This window comes from Amblyomma americanum, chromosome 7 (genome assembly GCF_052857255.1).
Source record: "Amblyomma americanum isolate KBUSLIRL-KWMA chromosome 7, ASM5285725v1, whole genome shotgun sequence".
Classification (NCBI taxonomy): domain Eukaryota; kingdom Metazoa; phylum Arthropoda; class Arachnida; order Ixodida; family Ixodidae; genus Amblyomma; species Amblyomma americanum.
The window spans coordinates 89,636,485-89,655,455 of NC_135503.1; the positions used below are offsets into that span (position 1 = coordinate 89,636,485).

The 18,971-nt window shown below is 43.0% G+C and overlaps 1 protein-coding gene across 3 annotated transcripts in view; it reads left to right on the forward strand.

Moving 5' to 3' along the window:
• Positions 1-18,971, forward strand: part of LOC144099389 (glutamate receptor ionotropic, kainate 2-like) — a 109,202-nt gene that overhangs the window by 49,447 nt on the left and 40,784 nt on the right. For 2 of the 3 annotated variants that reach the window (XM_077632638.1, XM_077632640.1), the window contains 5 exons: positions 5,402-5,653; positions 9,732-9,910; positions 10,630-10,683; positions 15,681-15,854; positions 17,560-17,715. In XM_077632638.1, coding sequence (XP_077488764.1) covers positions 5,402-5,653; positions 9,732-9,910; positions 10,630-10,683; positions 15,681-15,854; positions 17,560-17,715 — 815 coding nt within the window. The remainder of the gene's footprint in view (positions 1-5,401; positions 5,654-9,731; positions 9,911-10,629; positions 10,684-15,680; positions 15,855-17,559; positions 17,716-18,971) is intronic. The other variant, XM_077632639.1, reaches the window with a different exon arrangement.

Sequence of the window (18,971 nt, forward strand, 5' to 3'; positions counted from 1 at the left end):
CACTCTCGCGTTAATATATCACCTCCCATCCCCGCCTACCCACTTAAGAGCACGACTGATGCAACAAGAACCAACTAAGAATATTATAGACAAACACCTTGGGGCCCCTGCTTAGCTCTACATCGGAGAACCGCCTCACGAGTGGTGCATTTTCACCCACTGTAAACCTGCGCTACACATTTTAGGATGCTTAATACGCTACACAGCCTACCAAGCTCTGGCTCTTGATATCATTAGTCTCGTATCATTTGCTCAGGAAAACGGCCACCGTATAGTGTTTCAGTGGATCCCCGGACACTGCGGACTCGATGGAAATGTGACCGCCGACGCTGAAGCAAGGAGCGCCTTCAGCAGTGGCCTGCGTACAGCTGTACCGTTCTCTATAGTGGACACAACTTGTCTCCTTTCGGAATTGATGAGGAGGGCGACGGCTAGGTACTGGGCCCTGCCAGACACCTGCCACATCCGCCTTAAACGGCTAGATCCGACGAAGACCTTTTCAGTTCCTCGCGGAATACCTCGCCCTATTGCATGCGTTATCCGTAGACTACGTTTAAACGTAGCATTCACGCGCAAATACTTGCACTTAATAGGACAAGCGGACTTCCCGGAATCTACCACATGTGGCGTGCTAGAGACTATAGAACATGTTTTAGTGGCGTGTCCAGCGTATGCACGTGAAAGACTCATACTCGCATCTGCTCTGAAGCCTATGGACACATCGCTCCTCTCTGAGGATTTGATCCTCGGCGCATGGCCAGATAGTTCTAGAACTGTAAAGGCAACGCGAGCGCTCTCACGCTTTTTGAGCGACACGGACCTTGTCTCGCGTTTGTGATGTCAGAAAGTGTGCCTTGTTTTTTTTAAAGTAGTTTTTCATCCGCCTCCTTCCATCATCATTGTCCCCCATCGTGACCTTTTTTTATCTCCTCTTCCCGTCCCCCAGAGCAGAGTAGCAGGCCAGATATTTATTTTCAAGGCCAACCTCTCTGCCTCTCCTATCAATAAACCCTCTCTCTCTCTCTACATCTCTTTCCCTAGAATTTTCCCTAATCTGCGGCACCTTCTAAGATATCAGTACAACTCATTATAGCATGCCTCCTAGTTGCGCAGTTGATGGGAGCAGCTTAGTTCCTCAAGTATAGGTATGAGGGTTCTTCCACGAATGGATCACGTAAGTGATGAAAAGGCTTGTAGAGGTTCGGAATCGTCTGGGTTTATTTTTTTTTGTTTATTAGTGAGCTTGATTCCTGCGTTACAGCCGTGCGGGGTTAAATGAATGACTTTGCGCCTTTGGATTCGGTGCACGTGTATAGCTCTCATGGACGACACGTCCAGAAATCCCATGAAAGCGAATGCTTCGCAATGTTGACAAAAAATCTAATTGAGAAGATTACCTGTTGTTCACACTCTATTTCAAAATTTAGGATGCGGCGACAAGTTTTGGCACCTGATTTTAGTGGCTCGTTTAAATGCAATATATACCACTGGTAGGCTTCTTTCTCCGTTAAGGTTACATATTTTGAGAGAATATTTTGGTTTAGGATGAGTTGCAAATATTCCTAATTGAAAAGATTTGGTCCAAGGAATGGGGGCAAAGAAAACTCTTAACATTCAGGAATATTTCCATCTTAGTCATTGGTTCTAGTCATGTGTGGTGTTGTGTCTTTGTGGTACCAGTAATTTTCACCAAAGCTGTTCAATTAGCAATCTTTCGAAGGCTATGCATTCAAATCAGGCGGGGTAACAAACGCGGACAGACCCGACGGTGAACACAAGATGCGCAAAGAACAATTTTGATAGTAGCTTTTTTTCCAAATAAAAAGTATTGAATGAAGGATTGAATTCGCCTCGCCCGTCCAAAGCATGCTTTTTCGTCTAGTCCCTTCCACAGAACAAAACATAGCGAAAAATTCTTGACAAGCGCACTTGTCAACGGGAACTTGTTTATACGCAAATTTTCGCGTATCGCAAGAATGCACTGTAAAAAAACACTATATCCTCAGATTACCACTCGGGATGCTTGGAGTGTTCTGATATGCATTGCCAGAAACGCACTCCAGTGGTTTTCTATGGAAGACTTAAGTACTCGGTGAGAGCGCAGGGCAAACTTTAATACCAGGATTCTGGTACGCATCGCAAGCTTGAACCATTGTCACCAATATGTTCATAAGACCATGTTAGTTCCAACGTTGCCTCACAACTGCAACTGATGTGCGTGAAAACCGCACTTGGTAACCTCGCATTCATGTGCAGGCCTTGTGAGAGAATGCGCGTCGCCTTTACACACACGGAGAAATGGGTTGTGCCTCCGACTAGGTCATCGCCGCCGGGGTTTTAAACAGCGAGAAAGCGCACCCTTTGTGGTAACGCACCCTCGTACCCTCGTGTGCAACCGTCTGAAACAAGCGTTCTACCAACTGAAGACCGCGAAAACCCACGATGTTTCGTGCGTCTCCCGTGTATCACGAGAGTTCTGAAACGCTGCCCAGAAAGAGCATGTCCCTCCTGCTCTACTTCTGATTACCATCAAAGCCGCGTACGTCCGTACTTCCACGGAACGCATGTTGCAGACGAAACGAATGTAGCAATGAACGTACAACGATGTATTGTGCAGTATTAATCGAACGGTAATTCTGTTGAATTAGACGGTTTGTCGGAACACAAAATTTTTTCCATGGAATTAACATCGCACGGTTGTAAGAACTAGGTGCTCATGCAATTGGTGGAGCAAAAATGTGAGTGTACCGGCAATTGCAAGTGCATATTCTTGTCGTGAATTAAAAAGAAACTAAAGATCCTCAGTGTCGACGTGGCATCAGTAGCGATTATTTTGCTTTGAGCAGATCTGGTTTATTCATCGGCATACAATCGATCGCTGGACATGTATATGCGTCAACCCAAGGCCCCTTTGCCCCTTGAAGCGCCCATGAATCTGTCCGGAGGTCGTGGGTTCTGATCCCGCCGGCTGCATATGGTTACTTTTTCTACTGCTTTGTAATCAATTATAGTTCAACAATCACCCTAACAATCCCCATTGATGAACACCACTAATTAAAATAAAATACCCCCATGCTCCGTGCTTTCAATGACTGTTAACTTACGTCATATACTCTGCGTATTATGACTGATGAGGAGAGTTTGTTGGTAATGAGTCAGCAAAAAAGCACTATGCCGGAAGCGCTAAAAATGCCTCTTCCATAGTCAACTGCATCCGTCACTATAGGCATTTATTTGGGGCGGGTTATATGCTTCTCTTGTGTAGGTTTTGAATTGGAACCTGGTAGAGGTAACAACTGCAACTCCCCAACCCCAACTACAACTTAAGATGCCTTACAATTTTCATGTCACTTACGCTCGTGGCGAGTTCTGCGTAAGGTCGATTGTCAGTAGGGTTTTGGGGGGCTGAAATTATGGTGGGATGCCCAAAAATTTCACTACACAAAATCTGTCTCCGCCTGATTTTCGGAAAAATCATTACGTTTTGAGAGCCAAAATGAATTTAAAATAGAATGCATCACTGCGTGGCTTTCGGAGGCATTATTTATAGTGAGACGAAATAACACAGAAAGCAAACATGGACTACATACGCTACATTTCCTAACCGCAGGATCGCTATTCTTCAGCACAGTGAAATGCCGAATGATTCCCGCCACTGTGTCAAAAGCAAGAAGGTGTGGTCTTTTTCTAGTGATAACCGAAAAGCGGGCTTACCCACTGCCTCGTCCCGAGAAAGCCGAGAGAGTTTACTTCAATCATCGTTGTTGCTGGTAGGTTGCACAGGCCATGACATTACGGTATCTGATAATAAAGACTTGATTACCTGTTACTCAATGAGCATGTAAACGCCATCGCTCATCTTACGGACGCCAAGCCCTTCACACTTCGATGACATTTCGTCAAAATAACGGAACCCAGAGGGAACAGCTACAGTGAGCCATATATTGTGAAATTGCATCCTTCCTTCTTGCTGTTGACTGTCAAAACAGGACTATACTGAAATTAGTTTTTTTTAAATAGATGCACATATTTTTGTTTTTTGTAGAAACTGATCTTGGTCTGCAATTATTAGTGAATGGCGTGTTAAAAACCTGCTATCATAATAATATTAACGCAATAGACCTGATTTGCACCTGCTCTGTTTTTCTGCCATTCCTTACTTTACGAAAACAACTTTCACGTAGTTTTTTTCCTGCCTAGCCACTGTAAACAGAGAGTGGTACGCACCCCTGGCGAAAAATCACGTGAACGCTATGTATCCCGGTCAGACTATGCGAACATTAAAATGCGCAATCGTTTCATAATATTTTCTTCAAGAACTATCCTTTCCGGTCGCTTACATAAAATAATATTATTCATGACCCTGAGTCGCTCTTCCGTACAGTTTCCTTCCCAAAGCAGCCTCCACGAAACTTAGCTCTGAGAATTAACCGAAGCACATTGATTAAAGGTTTTTAATCATGGAAGACTGCCAGGACTACCGTGCTCCGCTGCATGTTTTCTGTGATACCAATTTAAATACTTATTTCGTTCCATATTTATTTAATTTAACAAGCGTTCGAAAATGTCGTTACATGTTCTTGAATTCATATCGGGCTTAAGCACAGATTGGGAAAAAAGTAATAAATATCAGTCTTGAAACCTGTGATTTTAAATCTTATTTTCCGCGTCCAGGCGAACACTTTGACACGTATAATATCTGGATTTAGACAAACGTACAGAACTTTTTTCAAGCTCCTAACAGAACATGGTAGCCGCAAAACTCACACTATAAACTGATTAAGAGAAGCTTAACAGAGTATACTGAGGGGCCAGTTGGTCAGACATATTATAAACAAAAACGTAGCATATGGACGGGACGAAGGACGAAGACAGGACGGTTGCTAAGAGAGAGTTTTCTGCGAATTCCACGTGGTGTCAGTATTGTCGTTGGTGCACCGTGTTATCTCGGAGGGCTTCGAGTCGTTACTATAGGAAGTCTCCTAACGCTGAGGCCGCCGATACATAATAATAATAATAATATAATAATTGGTTTTCGGGGAAAGGAAATGGCGCAGTATCTGTCTCATGTATATCGTTGGACACCTGAACCGCACCGTAAGAGAAGGAATAAAGGAGGGAGTGAAAGAAAGGGGCGCCGTAGTGGAGGGCTCCGGAATAATTTCGACCACCTGGGGCTCTTTAACGTGCACTGACATCGCACAGCACACGGGCGCCTTAGCGTTTTTCCTCCATAAAAACGCAGCCGCCACGGTCGGGTTCGAAGCTGATACATGCATGAAGGAGATTTTAGCGCCCCCTATTATAATAATCTCATTCATTTTTTCTTCCTTCTATTATTCACTTCAATGCATATTAGATGTGTTTGGAAACTGACACTTCTTTTTTCTTCACATTCCAGTCTGCACGTCTTTCAAGCAAAGGGTGTCGGCCATCATCGGCCCCACATCACCGGCGGTCACTTCGTTAGCCATGTCTGCATGCACCAACCTTAACGTGCCACATCTGCAGACGAGCTGGCAGCCCACGTCCAACCGCAACCCGTACACACTGAACGTCTTCCCGGATCCTGACCTGTACGGAAAGGCGTTCGTCGATATCATACTTAACAAGAAATGGAAGTCATTCACCATTCTCTACGAGGACCAGCAAAGTGAGTCACGCCTGATGTTGCTTCAGTGTGGCAATGGCGCGGGCCTGACGGTGAGCCCTTATGCTTTAAAATTGCCACTTCTGAAAGTGGAATAAAAACTTTCCTTACCTTTTCTAAAGTGGCAATTTTAGCCCATGCAATAAACTTCTATATTATGCCTGTATATTATACCTTTACTCTTATTGTATTTCTTCAGGTCGAGAAAAATCCATGGTGTGCATTTTAGCAATCCGCCTGCACCAAAACTTCTTAACAGCTGAAGCAAAAAAACTTACAGGAAATAATTTTCGAGTGTATAAGGTTCGTTTTATGTGCAATTAAATGGAGTGTTTTATATTACACACGAGCCTCATGAAAATATGATAATTGTGACATTTAATAACAAAGTTTTCATAAGGACCTCTTACTCCCTTAACTAAGAAAAACGTCAGCGTTTTCCTTTGTCATCACTAAAAGCGCTTGTTTCATAGTACTTGGCAAAACGTACCATTTTAAATCGATAACTTTTGAAAGTTTTCCTAAGCCTGGTAGATAGGCGACAACCGTCGTTCCAATTACTGAAGTAATCAAGGTCGAAAGGTGGTAATTAGATAAAGCTGAATGAAAGGTTTGCTTGCATTTAGCATTTGCTGGATTCGTTCGTATATAGCTTATGAAATGAATGAATAATTCGTGCCAGAGTTTTCTTTTATCATTCATATTGGGAACTTGGGGAAGAGCTGTTGAAGCTGTTTATTTGATACAGCACCTATTGACGAAAATTTTAGACAAGCACTAATGGAGCGAAACAAGACCTCATAGGCACAGATGTCAGCAGCATATTTACCGGTAGGATGGTGGACAGTCACAATGGTAGGAAGATAAGGAGATGCTGAGCGGAACAAGCTGGAAACATGGGCATCAAGAGACGGCTAGACTTCGTCAATTGCAAGGCCGGTAGACCAAATTTATTTAGAAATTCTGGAGCTCAAGGTGCAAATAAACATCTTGTTTGCGTATAAGTAACGAATTCTGCGAATTTTCGCAATTGAACAGCTGAAATTGATGGGTGTGTGTGTAGTACATTTCAAATCTAAAATAGAATATAAATGGTGCAGCTTTAATCCTAGACGAAAAACGAATATAAATGTGATAGAACTGAATTGGATACAAATCAAATATTCGTAGTAATGTTCGCTTCTTGTAAGAACACTCGTACAAAACGAATATTCGTGCGGAAGACCGTAGTGCAGGCGGCGGCGCTTCGGTACGATGGTGTACCTTATGGTCTTCTAGTTTATACGTAGTTATAGCTATAGCTGCTGTAAGAGGAGTAACTGATTTCTACTAGCGGTTACGCAACACGCGGTCTGTATGTTAAGTTCATCAACCATCATGCTGCACATGTAGGAAACTGATAACTACAGCGAGTATACCCCACTTCGTCTTGATACGTAACAGTGACAATTTTTGCAAAACCAGCCAAATTTGAAGACATGTGCGATACCCTCCCTTTCAATAGTTTTAGCATCTACTTTTTGATTTGTTAAAGGATTCGAATTAAAGACTATCGAATTCACTTTTCCAGACTTTAGATATTCTCACGCCTACCCAGAATATAAGTCAGTTCTAAATGAGTAATTTTTCATAAGCGTTAAGCCAAGTGCCGCCAAATGGCTGTAATGCGACCCCTCTGTAATCCGACCATCTCTGTAATGCGAACGCCCTGAGGGTAAAAATAAACTAAATAAATGAAATAAATAACGTAAGCCGTGGACTTTTAAGGGAAACTTCCTAGTTAAAGAAGAATTCCTATGTCCGTTGTTCGAACGCGTAACCGTCACCTATCCTGGGCAGCCGTTGTATGAGCACAGCCAATGGGGTCATGTAGCAGATGCCAGGACGAACGCGAATTCATCAATAACAGGAAGTAATAACGGTATTTGTCTGATATTGTAAAAGAATTCGCTGTTCTAATACAAAGTTTTTTAGACGAATGCAGTAACCACAATACACCAACCCTTTTCCGACTTCGAGTTAATGATCAATTTACTTTTGCCCTTCCATCTGCTAGCCGCCCTGGTCAGCTTAGCTGCTAGAACTACTGTCCCGGACAAGCGGTTGTCCAGGGTTCGAACCCTAGACCAGCATGAATTTTTGCTTAAGTGGGAAGTTTTTTATCATGCACAGCTTGCGTTCGCAGTCGTATGGCAGGGCTTCGGTGCATGGTAATGAATAATCACTGCTTTTTACACATATACTCATCCTCGGGGAATTTTCTTAAAAACACGAAGATTACGGAAATCAACTGAGCGCTTTAATTGTCAAAGCAGCTTCTTAATTTTGTGCATCTGCTTGCACGTTCTGTACCACGTTATATATCAAGCAGTTAGCGCGCATTTTTCTTTACATTTTAACAAACGACGGAGATAGAAAGCTCGTGCAAACCCCGGACAGAGAAACCTGCTTTTCCATGTTTCACTCCAAGGAATGACTACTAATCTTCTGCTGCTATTTATATTATGCGGGCATATTTCACCATCTTATCCACTTTTGTGTTCCCAGGGAGTGTCGCAGTTTGTCCATATCTACCAAGTATTTCTTTGTGGCAGCTCCGTCAAACGTTCTTCGCAGGCACAACCATTTACTGTTACTTTAAAAGCCTATACAGTAAACACCTGCTTCCTCCGATTATTAGCACTCTTGATTAGAGGGTCTCAATTTCGCAATGGTCATAAACAGCAGTCGAAGCGTCATCATAAATTCAAGGATAATTTAAATACGCGCGGCAATTTGTGAACGTGGTGATCAGGATGTTCATCACCTGCTTTCCTTCGCAAACGTTCTGGCATGTTCTGTATCGCTTGAGGAGCGCTTCCGGTATCCGGCTTCAGAAAACCCCCTAAATCCAGCATCCCATTCAGAACTTTTGGCACCTCAGAAACATTGAGACCACCCCGCAGCTCCAACACCACGAGCAAAACGATCCCTTTAACTGGTCTTATTACTCGGGAACGACGCTCTTCGTTGTCGTGAAGTAGAGCCTCGTACTGTTCTCACGAAGATTGGGCCATTCGAAGCTAAACTCTGGACTGTCACTTCACTTCTCTTTCAAAGTTCCACAATAGAGGGTGCAACCTGCGCCGATGTACTGACTTCTCTCTTTGAATAATGTTTTCCTCTACCACTGCAGCGCAACTCTGTACTCATTCACTTCAAATTGTTCTTTCCTACAAAGTAGGTACCTATTAAGTTAACGATTTTGACAGTTTGTCTGTTGCCTCTTTCTTGTAAATAAACAGACAACTTCATTGCTTCTCTTACAACCACCACGAGAAAACAAATGTAATTTGCGGTGCTTCGATACAGGACGCCATCCTTACCAATCCAAGATAAGGTTCTGCTAGTGCCCTAAGGGATATACAAGGAGATAAGCTGCTGCGTTCAAATGGAAACAGCAAGGACCACTTAAAGCATCATTGAACAAGCTTGTTATTGCATCCTATGCTGCAGTACTCCGCTTTGGAAGGCGCTCATGATGCGCTGCCTGAACGACTCTAGAGCATTTGCGCGAAGCGTGTGTCCGGTAGTGGATATTTCTCGGGTTTCAGCAAGGTTCGGCTGAGATACTTCAGTCGCTTTTACGGCTTGTTGTGCATAGAAAAGAACAGCCCTATTGGCAAATTCATATTGCGCTATAGACTGCTTGCTGTTCATTGAATCGCATTGTGTTTCGGACTGATAGATTGCATGCTTTATAGAGTCCATTTGACCTTGTTTACCTACGTATTTGTTTGCCACACGACCCTGTGAAATGTCTGAGCGACCTAAAAGATCATCAACTTTGACGCTTAATTCGGTCATTTCTCTATTGCAAAAGATAAGTGTTCCTTCCGTCCTTGCTTCCAATCTAAAAAAAAAGGAGCTTAGGCATAGTTGTTTCAAGGGGAACGCATGTATAGAAATATATTTACACACGTACTTGGCCGGCACTTGTCGGCATGGAAGAACACTTTAACTAGAGACAAAAACATAGAGCGAAATTTAATACAGCTGGTAAAACAGTGCCCTACATGTTTGTGTGTTCCCAAATTTGCAGGTTTGATCTTATTGAAGGACGTCCTGAACAGTTCCTTCGCACAAAACCACGCCGTGTCCTTGGTTCAAGTCAATCCAAAGCTGTCGTTCATGAAAATTATGAAAGATATTGGAGTCACGAAGCAATACAACATCATCTTGGACATTAAAACGGAGTCCCTGCCGGCGTTATTACGAGAGGTGAGATGTGTTCAAGCTTACATTCTGCACGGCCGCAAAGAGTGTCAATTACGAGAACGTCTAGGTGCGCACATTTGTGTTGCGCATGATACGAATACGCTGACATATAAAGATCTTTTTTGAACAAAAGCAATTTTTGCGCACATTTAACTTGGGTTTGATATGAATATGCCATTAAAAACTTTATTCACCAAAAAGAATTGTTGAGTCAGCTGCAGGCAATTGCTTTTTCGGCGAATCTGCCCTAAGAAGAAGTGCGTATCGCATTAGGTTCATTTGTTTTTCACAGCACGTAAGCGATAATTTTAGGTTGCTAGTCTGGAAAAGGCGCTCACATTGTCATAACTTCTTGGGTATTTTATTGTATTTTACGTTACAAAAGAATCACAAAAAGTTTCGAGCCATAGCAGAGGTTCGAAAAAAGATTTCATAAGTTTGGATTGGTAGCTAGCACCTTGCAAGTAAAAGGAGGCATAGTAATGTGGTGTTCACTACATCAGATGAGTAATCGAAAATGTTTTAAACTCAGAGCGTATAGATTACACACGTTTGTGAAGAGTACAGAGCAAGAATGCAGCGAAATTTAAAACTGTATATTTCTGCTCGAGTAAAAACATTAAAATAACCATCTAGTCTCACAGGCCGGAAGAAGAGATGCTGGAAATTTGCGGCGCGATAAAGACACTCCCTAAATTCCTCGTTTTTTTTTTATTTTTCAGGCTCGAGAAGTAAACATGATGACATATTACCACAACTACATCATTACATCACTGGTAAGTCTTGCCCCAGTTTCATTGTTTTAACTGCAATTGAGCGCAAAACTAATGTGAGAAGCAGCGTATCCAGTTGTTAGTGTACAAATTGCTCGTGAGAAGAGCGCTATGTTATTACATCAGGTGCAATAACTCCCGTGCTGCCCACGTTTAAGAACCAATAAGTTTGATCGGTAAAAACGTCGAATGTTACGTGACTACCGCGCCATGTCTGCAGGTGAGGGAACTGCCCAAGGTTTAACAAGTAAGCAGATACTCGGTAGAAACAAAAGCTGCTGAGTGTCACCTTTAGCTGACTGAACAGCTGCGTAATAGAGGCATCACCCACTTTAAGCCTTCGATAATTGAGTGAATCGCGAGCACGAGCTTCGATAAACAGTTTCTGATGTCGTAAGCTCGAAACATCCTTTTGAAAGCACTCCACAAGGATTATAGCAAAACCTGGGAGGCGAGAACCTAAGCGAATTTCTCTTTCTCACATCTTAAAATAGCTGGGATTGCCTACTCAATGCTCGCTGCTAGCGCCGTTAAGCTATAATCGTTTAAAGCGCCCTGATAACGTGCTTGAGATTGGCAGTTCACCAATCTTGTAAACATGTGTAAAACGTAGTTAGAGCCCTTATCGAGTCTGTGCTTAGGCATGCTATATCCATTTGTGGTTTTGCTTGCAATCCAGAGTCCATCGTGTGGATAAAGTTCTGTACAGGTTACCCGCTCAGTTATTGCGTGCAACGGCCTTGGAAAAATCAGACAACTAAGTAAAAGTTGCGACTGACCGATTGCACTGTCTTCAATATCTCTTTTTCCTCCCGATTTTAACCAGGTACTCTTTTCCTCCTGTACTCTTCTGATGAAACCTAAGACAAACATTTGGGTGCTGAACAGTGCCACCCTGAGTACTTCTCGAGATATAAGATATATGCCTGCGGAAAAGATGCCAGGACTTTCGTGTTCTATTTTATTTCGACTAATCATAGTGTGTTATCCTGAATCCGTCTTATATCAAGCAAGAAAAATTAAGAATCAATTTGTGGCTTTTTTACCGCGGTGGCTAATTTTATATTCACTTCGTAGGTTAACGTCTTCAGGTATTTTAAACATTTTATTAGTGTCAGGTCAATATATCTTCACGTTATACAATTTCTTTCAGGACAAACTTGCGCGGCAAATTTATCGTCGTCTCGTCTTGTCCTTTTACTTGGTTGATTGATGTGATGTTACTGTGTATAAACGTGCAAAATATGCCGCTGCAATATGGCCGTGCCAGTACCCCACATTTCTAAATCACCTTCCTAGAGTGGTTTATTTGAAGAGCTTCCGTATAAGCAATGCTTTTGTATTCCCACTTCCTTTATGCTGATGTTTCCTTCTACCGCTGCACCCTGTGTATCCACTGTGTCAGGCAGTCTATACCGTCGAGATTCGTGTGTCGTGCTGCCTCCCATTTCCTGCCCTATAAGACATTTGTCGCTGCGTTCCATTTATTGCAACTGCGTCCTCCTTGCTATAACTCTCTTCAGCGTTTGTATTGTCACTGTGCTGCTGATTAAGCCTTTTATTACTGGAGCTGCTTTAGAATTATCGTGTACCCTACTCTTTTAAAAGCAAAAGGAAAGATCTAACTTGCTTCGGCGTTCCTGTGTTCCCAACTCGGCCTTTATAATATTGTTACATTTCAATTACACCCTCGAAATATGACCGCTACTCCCCTTACCGTTACTGGTCATTCGTTTACTTCCTTTGCATTTACGTTTGCATTTACTTCCTGCATTTTCTGCTTAATTTGTATCTCCGCATTACGTGTCTGACTATCAGTGTGCTTGCGTTAGCGTTGTATCTAGCCTGAGTACTTTCTTTTCTTGTCGCTGCTTATAGCACACTCACCAGTGTTCATGATTTTTGTGTATCCTTCGTAGTTAATTGCTCTTAATGTCGTTTTTCATTATGAATTCTTAGATTATACTTAGCGTCTAAGGTGAGCGCATTGCTGTCAGGTGCAGTTCTCCACCAAGATTTATTCGTGCAAACAGCTGCAACGAACAAATATGGGCTGAACCCACAAGCGTTCGCCATTCCCGCTTCCTCAGATAACTCCTGTACCTCTCACACAATAAAATTTTATTGCACTGTATTATAAGTAAGCAATAATCACACCGCAGAATTCAACAGAACCGGAACCCGAAAAAATTAATGTATACACTTCATTTCGATTAAGTTCGTAACTTAGTTACTTGATTAAGTTACGTAACTTAGTAACTTGTAATTTTTTTCACACTCATTTGGCCTCTATTTTTGCCCAGTAATGCTGACACTGTTTATACAAGTGTCCCAAGCCTACGAACAGCTCGTTCTCTCCGGTCTGGCCCTAAAGGCGTGCACGCATCCTGCTTATTATGCGTCGCTTTGCCTACGACACAAGATTATAGGTTTTTATCGTATGTAGGCAGCCCAGTCCAAATAACAGCGATTTCCCTGCTGCTTGCCAACATAAGCTAGAAGCATCGGGGAACCTATGTCTGGACGATTGAGTCGAGTGACGCTCTAAGGATGCAAAAAGAGTTCAATTGCAGCTAAATTTAGGAGGCGATCGTCTGACAAATGCGTACTAAAGAGGCTAGCATGCACGTTAACTGTTTGAAAGGTGAAATGAATGAAATTGGTTTTAGGGGAAGGAAATGGCGCAGCATCTGTCTCAAATATCGTTGGACACCTGAACCGCGTCATAAGGGAAGGGATAAAAAAGGGACTGAAAGAAGAAAGTAAGAAAGAGGTGCCGTAGTGGAGGGCTTCAGAATAATTTCGACTGACTCGGGAATTTGAATGTGCACAGACATTGCACAGCACACGGGCGGCTTTGCGTTTCGCCTCCTTCAAAACGCTGCCACCGCGGTAAGGTTCGAACCCAGGTACTCCGGATCAGTAGCCGACCGCCCTAACCACGGAACCACCGCGGCGGGTAAAGAGTGTTAGGTGAGCATTAGAAATTTGGTGTAATTTGAATAACTAAAATATCATTTGACTGCTTGGTTTCATCTAGTGGTCACAAACATCAAGATCATCTACTGGTCACAACTAAACTTACTATTGATTCGAAACACACCAAATTTCTAATGTGCGCAAGATGAGCATTGCAAATTTAGTGTTTTGCGAATCAATGGTTGGTTTAGTTGTGACCAGTAGATGATTTTGATGTTTGTGACCAGTAGATGACGAGTAGATGAAAGGAAGCAATGAAATGATATTTTTGTTAATCAATGCCTTTTTTCCAATTATGCTTGTTATGTTTAAACATTGCCTTTGTAAAAAGACACAAGTGTATCATTCTTTTGCATGTTGCAATTCACGAAGGCGGCAGGCACTAATCTTTCTGGCAAATCGATTCTCACTTCCGCACAAAGAAAGGGTCTTCAACTCTTTATGATGGCACTTAGTGCTAATACTGTTAATAAGTAATTATTTTTTCTTGTTTTTTTTATATACTAATCCTGTACTTTAGTCTCGTCCAAGCTCTCGACATAGCTCTCATCTGCCCTAAACATAATGGTCAAAAGTACTGCTGTGGCCAAAAATACATAGCCCAAGGCGTCTGCTTCTGGCCCATAAAATGAGGCTTTTTTTGAATTGCCAATGTGCAAAGTCTCTTGAAGTGAAAACTCTGCACATCACTGCTCCGGAGCTTGCGGCCGCAGAGGGTACTGCAAGAGTCCCACTGCACGCACACTCTCTACTTTAGAACACATTTTCTTCCAGGATGGTTTCGCAATAGACGATCACAAACAGTAGCGAAAAAAAATGGAACGTGATAATTATATGCATTCCAGTTTCTCAGGACTACAAAGGCTGTAAGCTTCAAATTTACAATCTAATAGCGGAAGTCAATAGGTTGAAGATAAAGTCACACTCCGTGTAATGAACTTGCTTCTGCGGAACGGGAAAAATAAATACTACGAATAAGTGTCATATCCACGTGTCATAGTTTATTCAAAATGATTGCCGGCCCTCAGCAGAAGAACGGCAACTTTTATTCTTACGGGGAAGAACTATGTAGTTCCAAGCCTCCAGGTCGAGCACCTCTTAATGAACATTTAGGGCAGCGATATGTCGAATAATCGCGCACAAAAAAGGCATGAAAGCTCAACTTCCTGAGCCTCGGACAGAACAGTCTTTCCCAAACTGCTCTTCTGGGAACTTTTATTCAATCAGTTTATTGCCATTGTAAGGCAAAAGTTTCGCAATATACAAAAAGGTGCGGATCAACAACCGAAGGCTAGCTTCGGGTGCGTTCACATAAATATCAACGAGTACGCTCGAAGTTTGCACGCATGGACACAAAATATATTACAAATTTTATGCAAATACAGAAACGAGCAAAAAAAACCATTTACCGGTTCATAGCACAGCCAACATTGCTTAGATAACGCTATCATTCATAAGAGATACACGATTGTAAAGAACGGCATAAGTAAACATTGAACAGCAGCAACACAATACACAAGATAAACTACATCACACGCGTCCTAACTAGGTGATAGCACATAGCATGTTACAGTATTTATTTGATATGGTGGGCACATTTTATATGTCACCATATTTATTTTATACACTTTACGCGGACCTTCATTCCATATAAGTGGCATGCTCATTATTTTTTATGTTTAATGCAATAGCAGCATGTGTCGGTAGTTCGCTGGCTTTTAGAAACCCACCTTTCGGAATACTCTTAGCATTAAAAAGTACGAATACTGAAAAAGAAAAAAGCTATTAACATTGGTGTTTTTAAGAGCGAAGTTTAACATCGTAAACATTTAGGCATAGTATGTTCAACGAATAAATAGTACCTGTTTGTTTACGCGTGGACAATTGCAGCGTTACAGTCGACGCCTTAATATTCTTAACCTAGGATTCAAGGTCGTTTTTTTTTTATTAGTCCGTTTCGTCAGGCCGGTGTTTAAAACCTAGCTATTCTAATTTCCTTTAACTTTTTTTTTGCACTGCAGGACCTGCACACTCTAGACCTAGCTGAGTTCTCTGACCTTCAAGCCAACATCACAGCATTCCGACTGGTGGACCCGGAGCGACAGGAAGTCATGCATGTCGTCCGGGACTTCAAGATTGGAAGAGGGCTTGCGAAGTACGGCGGCATTAATCATTCCAACGGACATCTCATCGACGTAAGGAGAATGCGCATTTCTACTCTGCTGCAGAGAAACACTACTAAGCTCAACCTTCTATGCATACGATGAGGCACGCTATGAAATTGAGTTATTGTTCTTTGACCCATCATGAGAAAGGTGGCATAAACGGTTTGCTGGTTTTCAAACGGTAGCTTTAATGTTATTTGGTTGCTAACACAGGTTGGTACAGCCTTGAGGTGGAAAATTAGCCAAATGTGTCTTAGTCTGACGCTGTTAATAGAAAGCTGACGGTGATAAGTCTATTCGATTGGAATGCCTGAACATGACTGGATTACATGACTCCCATCGGCGCTTCTTAGATGCAGCGTTGCCATTAAGATTTTGCCAGGTCTGGCTCTATGCCTCTTTCCGCTACCGTTGCTTGTCGGTTTGTCGAGCATGACGAAGGTCCGCCGCACATGCCTCGGCATTCGTCGAAGGAACCGCTACCCTTGGGTCATCACTCGTCGAAGGAACTGCTTACACCACTCCGACAAACCAGCAAGACAGGCGGTTAAAACACAACCTTCATTTAACTAAGAACGAACGCAGAAAATCGCGTGACACAACCCTTTTATTTATACACGCACCGGCACAAGCACTGGGCTTTAATCCTCGTCTGCGGCTGAGGCGCGCGCTGCGTTGCACCCCCCCCCCCCCCGTGCACGCATCCGGCCACCTCAACACGTCGCCGTCCCTCTCGTGACCTCCCCTCCCCCACCGCACACCCGGCTTACTTTCTCGAAGTTTTCTCCTCTGTCTACCCTTTCCGCTGCTTGTTCTTCCTTTCCACGCTCCGTATTCCTTTTTCCCTTCGGCGACCACAGTCAACGGACACTTTTTCGGACATAGCCCATAATGCTCTGGCAATAATAAGCCGAGCTTAAGGCTTCTTGAAGTTTTCCCCGTGCGCAAATATAGAATTAACTAATATAACAAATATAGAATTAATTATATAGAATAATATAGAAGAAGTGTAAAATACAAGCTGGACAGACTCAAACGGGCTTCACAGAAAGAAAATGAAGATGCGAAAATCATCGCCAAGTTCGGAGCGGCTCACAAGCGACCGCAATACTTCGTGAGCGCCATTATATATTTGCATAATTCGTTTTTATGCCTGCTTATGAGTACGCTTATAGGTACGGTTATGTCTGCTCATAAGTTTCTTATCATTACGGTTTGTTTTCTTCTTTACTTTTCGTAGCTTGTTGGCGTTCAGTTCTTTTTGTGCTAATTTTTCTACCATTCTGGTTTAACCTTTCGTTTTCCGGTGACTTGCAATCCTTACTACGTTTGATTGCTAGTACAGAGTCGATCCCACTTGTCTAGAGTGCTCGAGTGGTGCCATCCGGGGAAAATAAAGTGGAATTCTAAAGCAGTTATTGACTTTCACTGATGATGGTTGCGCTGGAGAGCAGCAGAATAGACACGTGAATCGCACAGGCACCAGCGCCTTACCGCTAGCGAAGCAAGTGCGAAAAAATTTCACTTCATTTCCTCTGCAGCACACCGCCCAAGCGCTCTAGACAAGTGTGATCTACTCTGTACGTCCTGTCTGTTATATTGTCACTTCTTCCGCCATCTTTTCGCACCTCCGAGGGAATCCGTAGCGAGTTTCTCAAACAATCGTTAAATATATATTCGCGGAAACTAAAACGAGTTGAATTGAAGGCCCCTCAACCAATCCGTTTCCTCGCAGACAGACACTGCGCTCTTGTACGACGCAGTGCTGCTCCTGGCCACCGGACTGCACAACGCCGATCGAGTCATGCACAACCTCGACATTCAGTCTCTCAACTGCGACCAGCCCAAGCCTTGGAAGCATGGATCGTCCCTGCTAGAGTCCATGAAAATGGTGAGCATGCGTATGCGTCAGGGCGAGAATTGAGAAGTAAATAATGCGAATATTATGCTTTGCATATGTATTTTTCAATAATCTAGTGACCACCTCAACATATTCTAAATGAGTTTTAATAGGGAGCCTTTATCAGTGCTCATTAGGGTACACTTGTGAAGAAAATTGTAGGATGAGTTTTAAACCATCGCTGCAAAATCTTTATTCGTTCTGTGCTTTTCTTAACGTGTATGACGTCATTTGCATGGTGTAATGTCGCCTCGATAGAAGTGATACATCTTCTTTTAGGAGCATTCTTGCCTGAGGAAGAAAGGGAATGCATTTATAAGAGCATCGGCAACAAGTTTCGTAGAAAAAGTCGATGCAGTTCCTGCTTGCGACGTGCTGCCACTGCCGGAATGAACACAAAAGGGGAGAGTGCAATTTTGTTCGTAAAAGAACTGCGAGCAAGCGTCGTATGCCTGAGCGGGGGGTCGGCCGGGCTTTGGATTCCAGCGTCGCCCGGTGGAGTTCGAGACACCTTAGCAAAAGTACGGTCCGAAGTGACACCACGAACCTACGTACAGATTTTTGGGCCTACACACACACGCCTTAGACTTTCGCTTTCATATATATTGCAACCCCTTCAACCCTCTCTTCGCGACGCTCGTTTTCCAGATGCACTTTCACCTTCCATGAAGAAGCGGCAGAGACAGTGCTAAGCAGCGTGACTGGCGCAGTGTCAGGGAGACTTTACAAGCACTATAACGACGGCAGGGCTCGAGGTGCGTAGCTTATGAGGAGCTTTCAACGCTCTAACAATGTTGCAACGAGAAAGAATTCCTCCAAATTATAGAGAAAAGAGCACTGATCTGCCTCTCCTTAACTCAACCTTTCGACTTCTTCGCGCATTTGTTTAAACCTAAATAGGTTTTAATTTTGTCAGCGAGGTACTGTGCTATGTCATTAAAAATTCCGAACATTATGTGTCGTCATTGGCTGGAGTCTTTCCAATGAACACCTCTTGAAAGTCTAAACCTTGTTCCGTACAGCGCCGGGCACCTATACTAACATGCAGCTGGAGATGCTGAGCGTGCACTGCCCGTTACGTGCCTTTGTAATTCCCCACAACTACTTCTTCTGAGAGAAGGAATGGAGCATAAGCACACAAGGAAGATTAGACGATGGTAATGGGCCCTTTAGCAGCTAACACATTCTTTAACTTCCTGTAAAAACTACTCCTAACAAATTTCTCACACGTGATCACAGTCCACCAT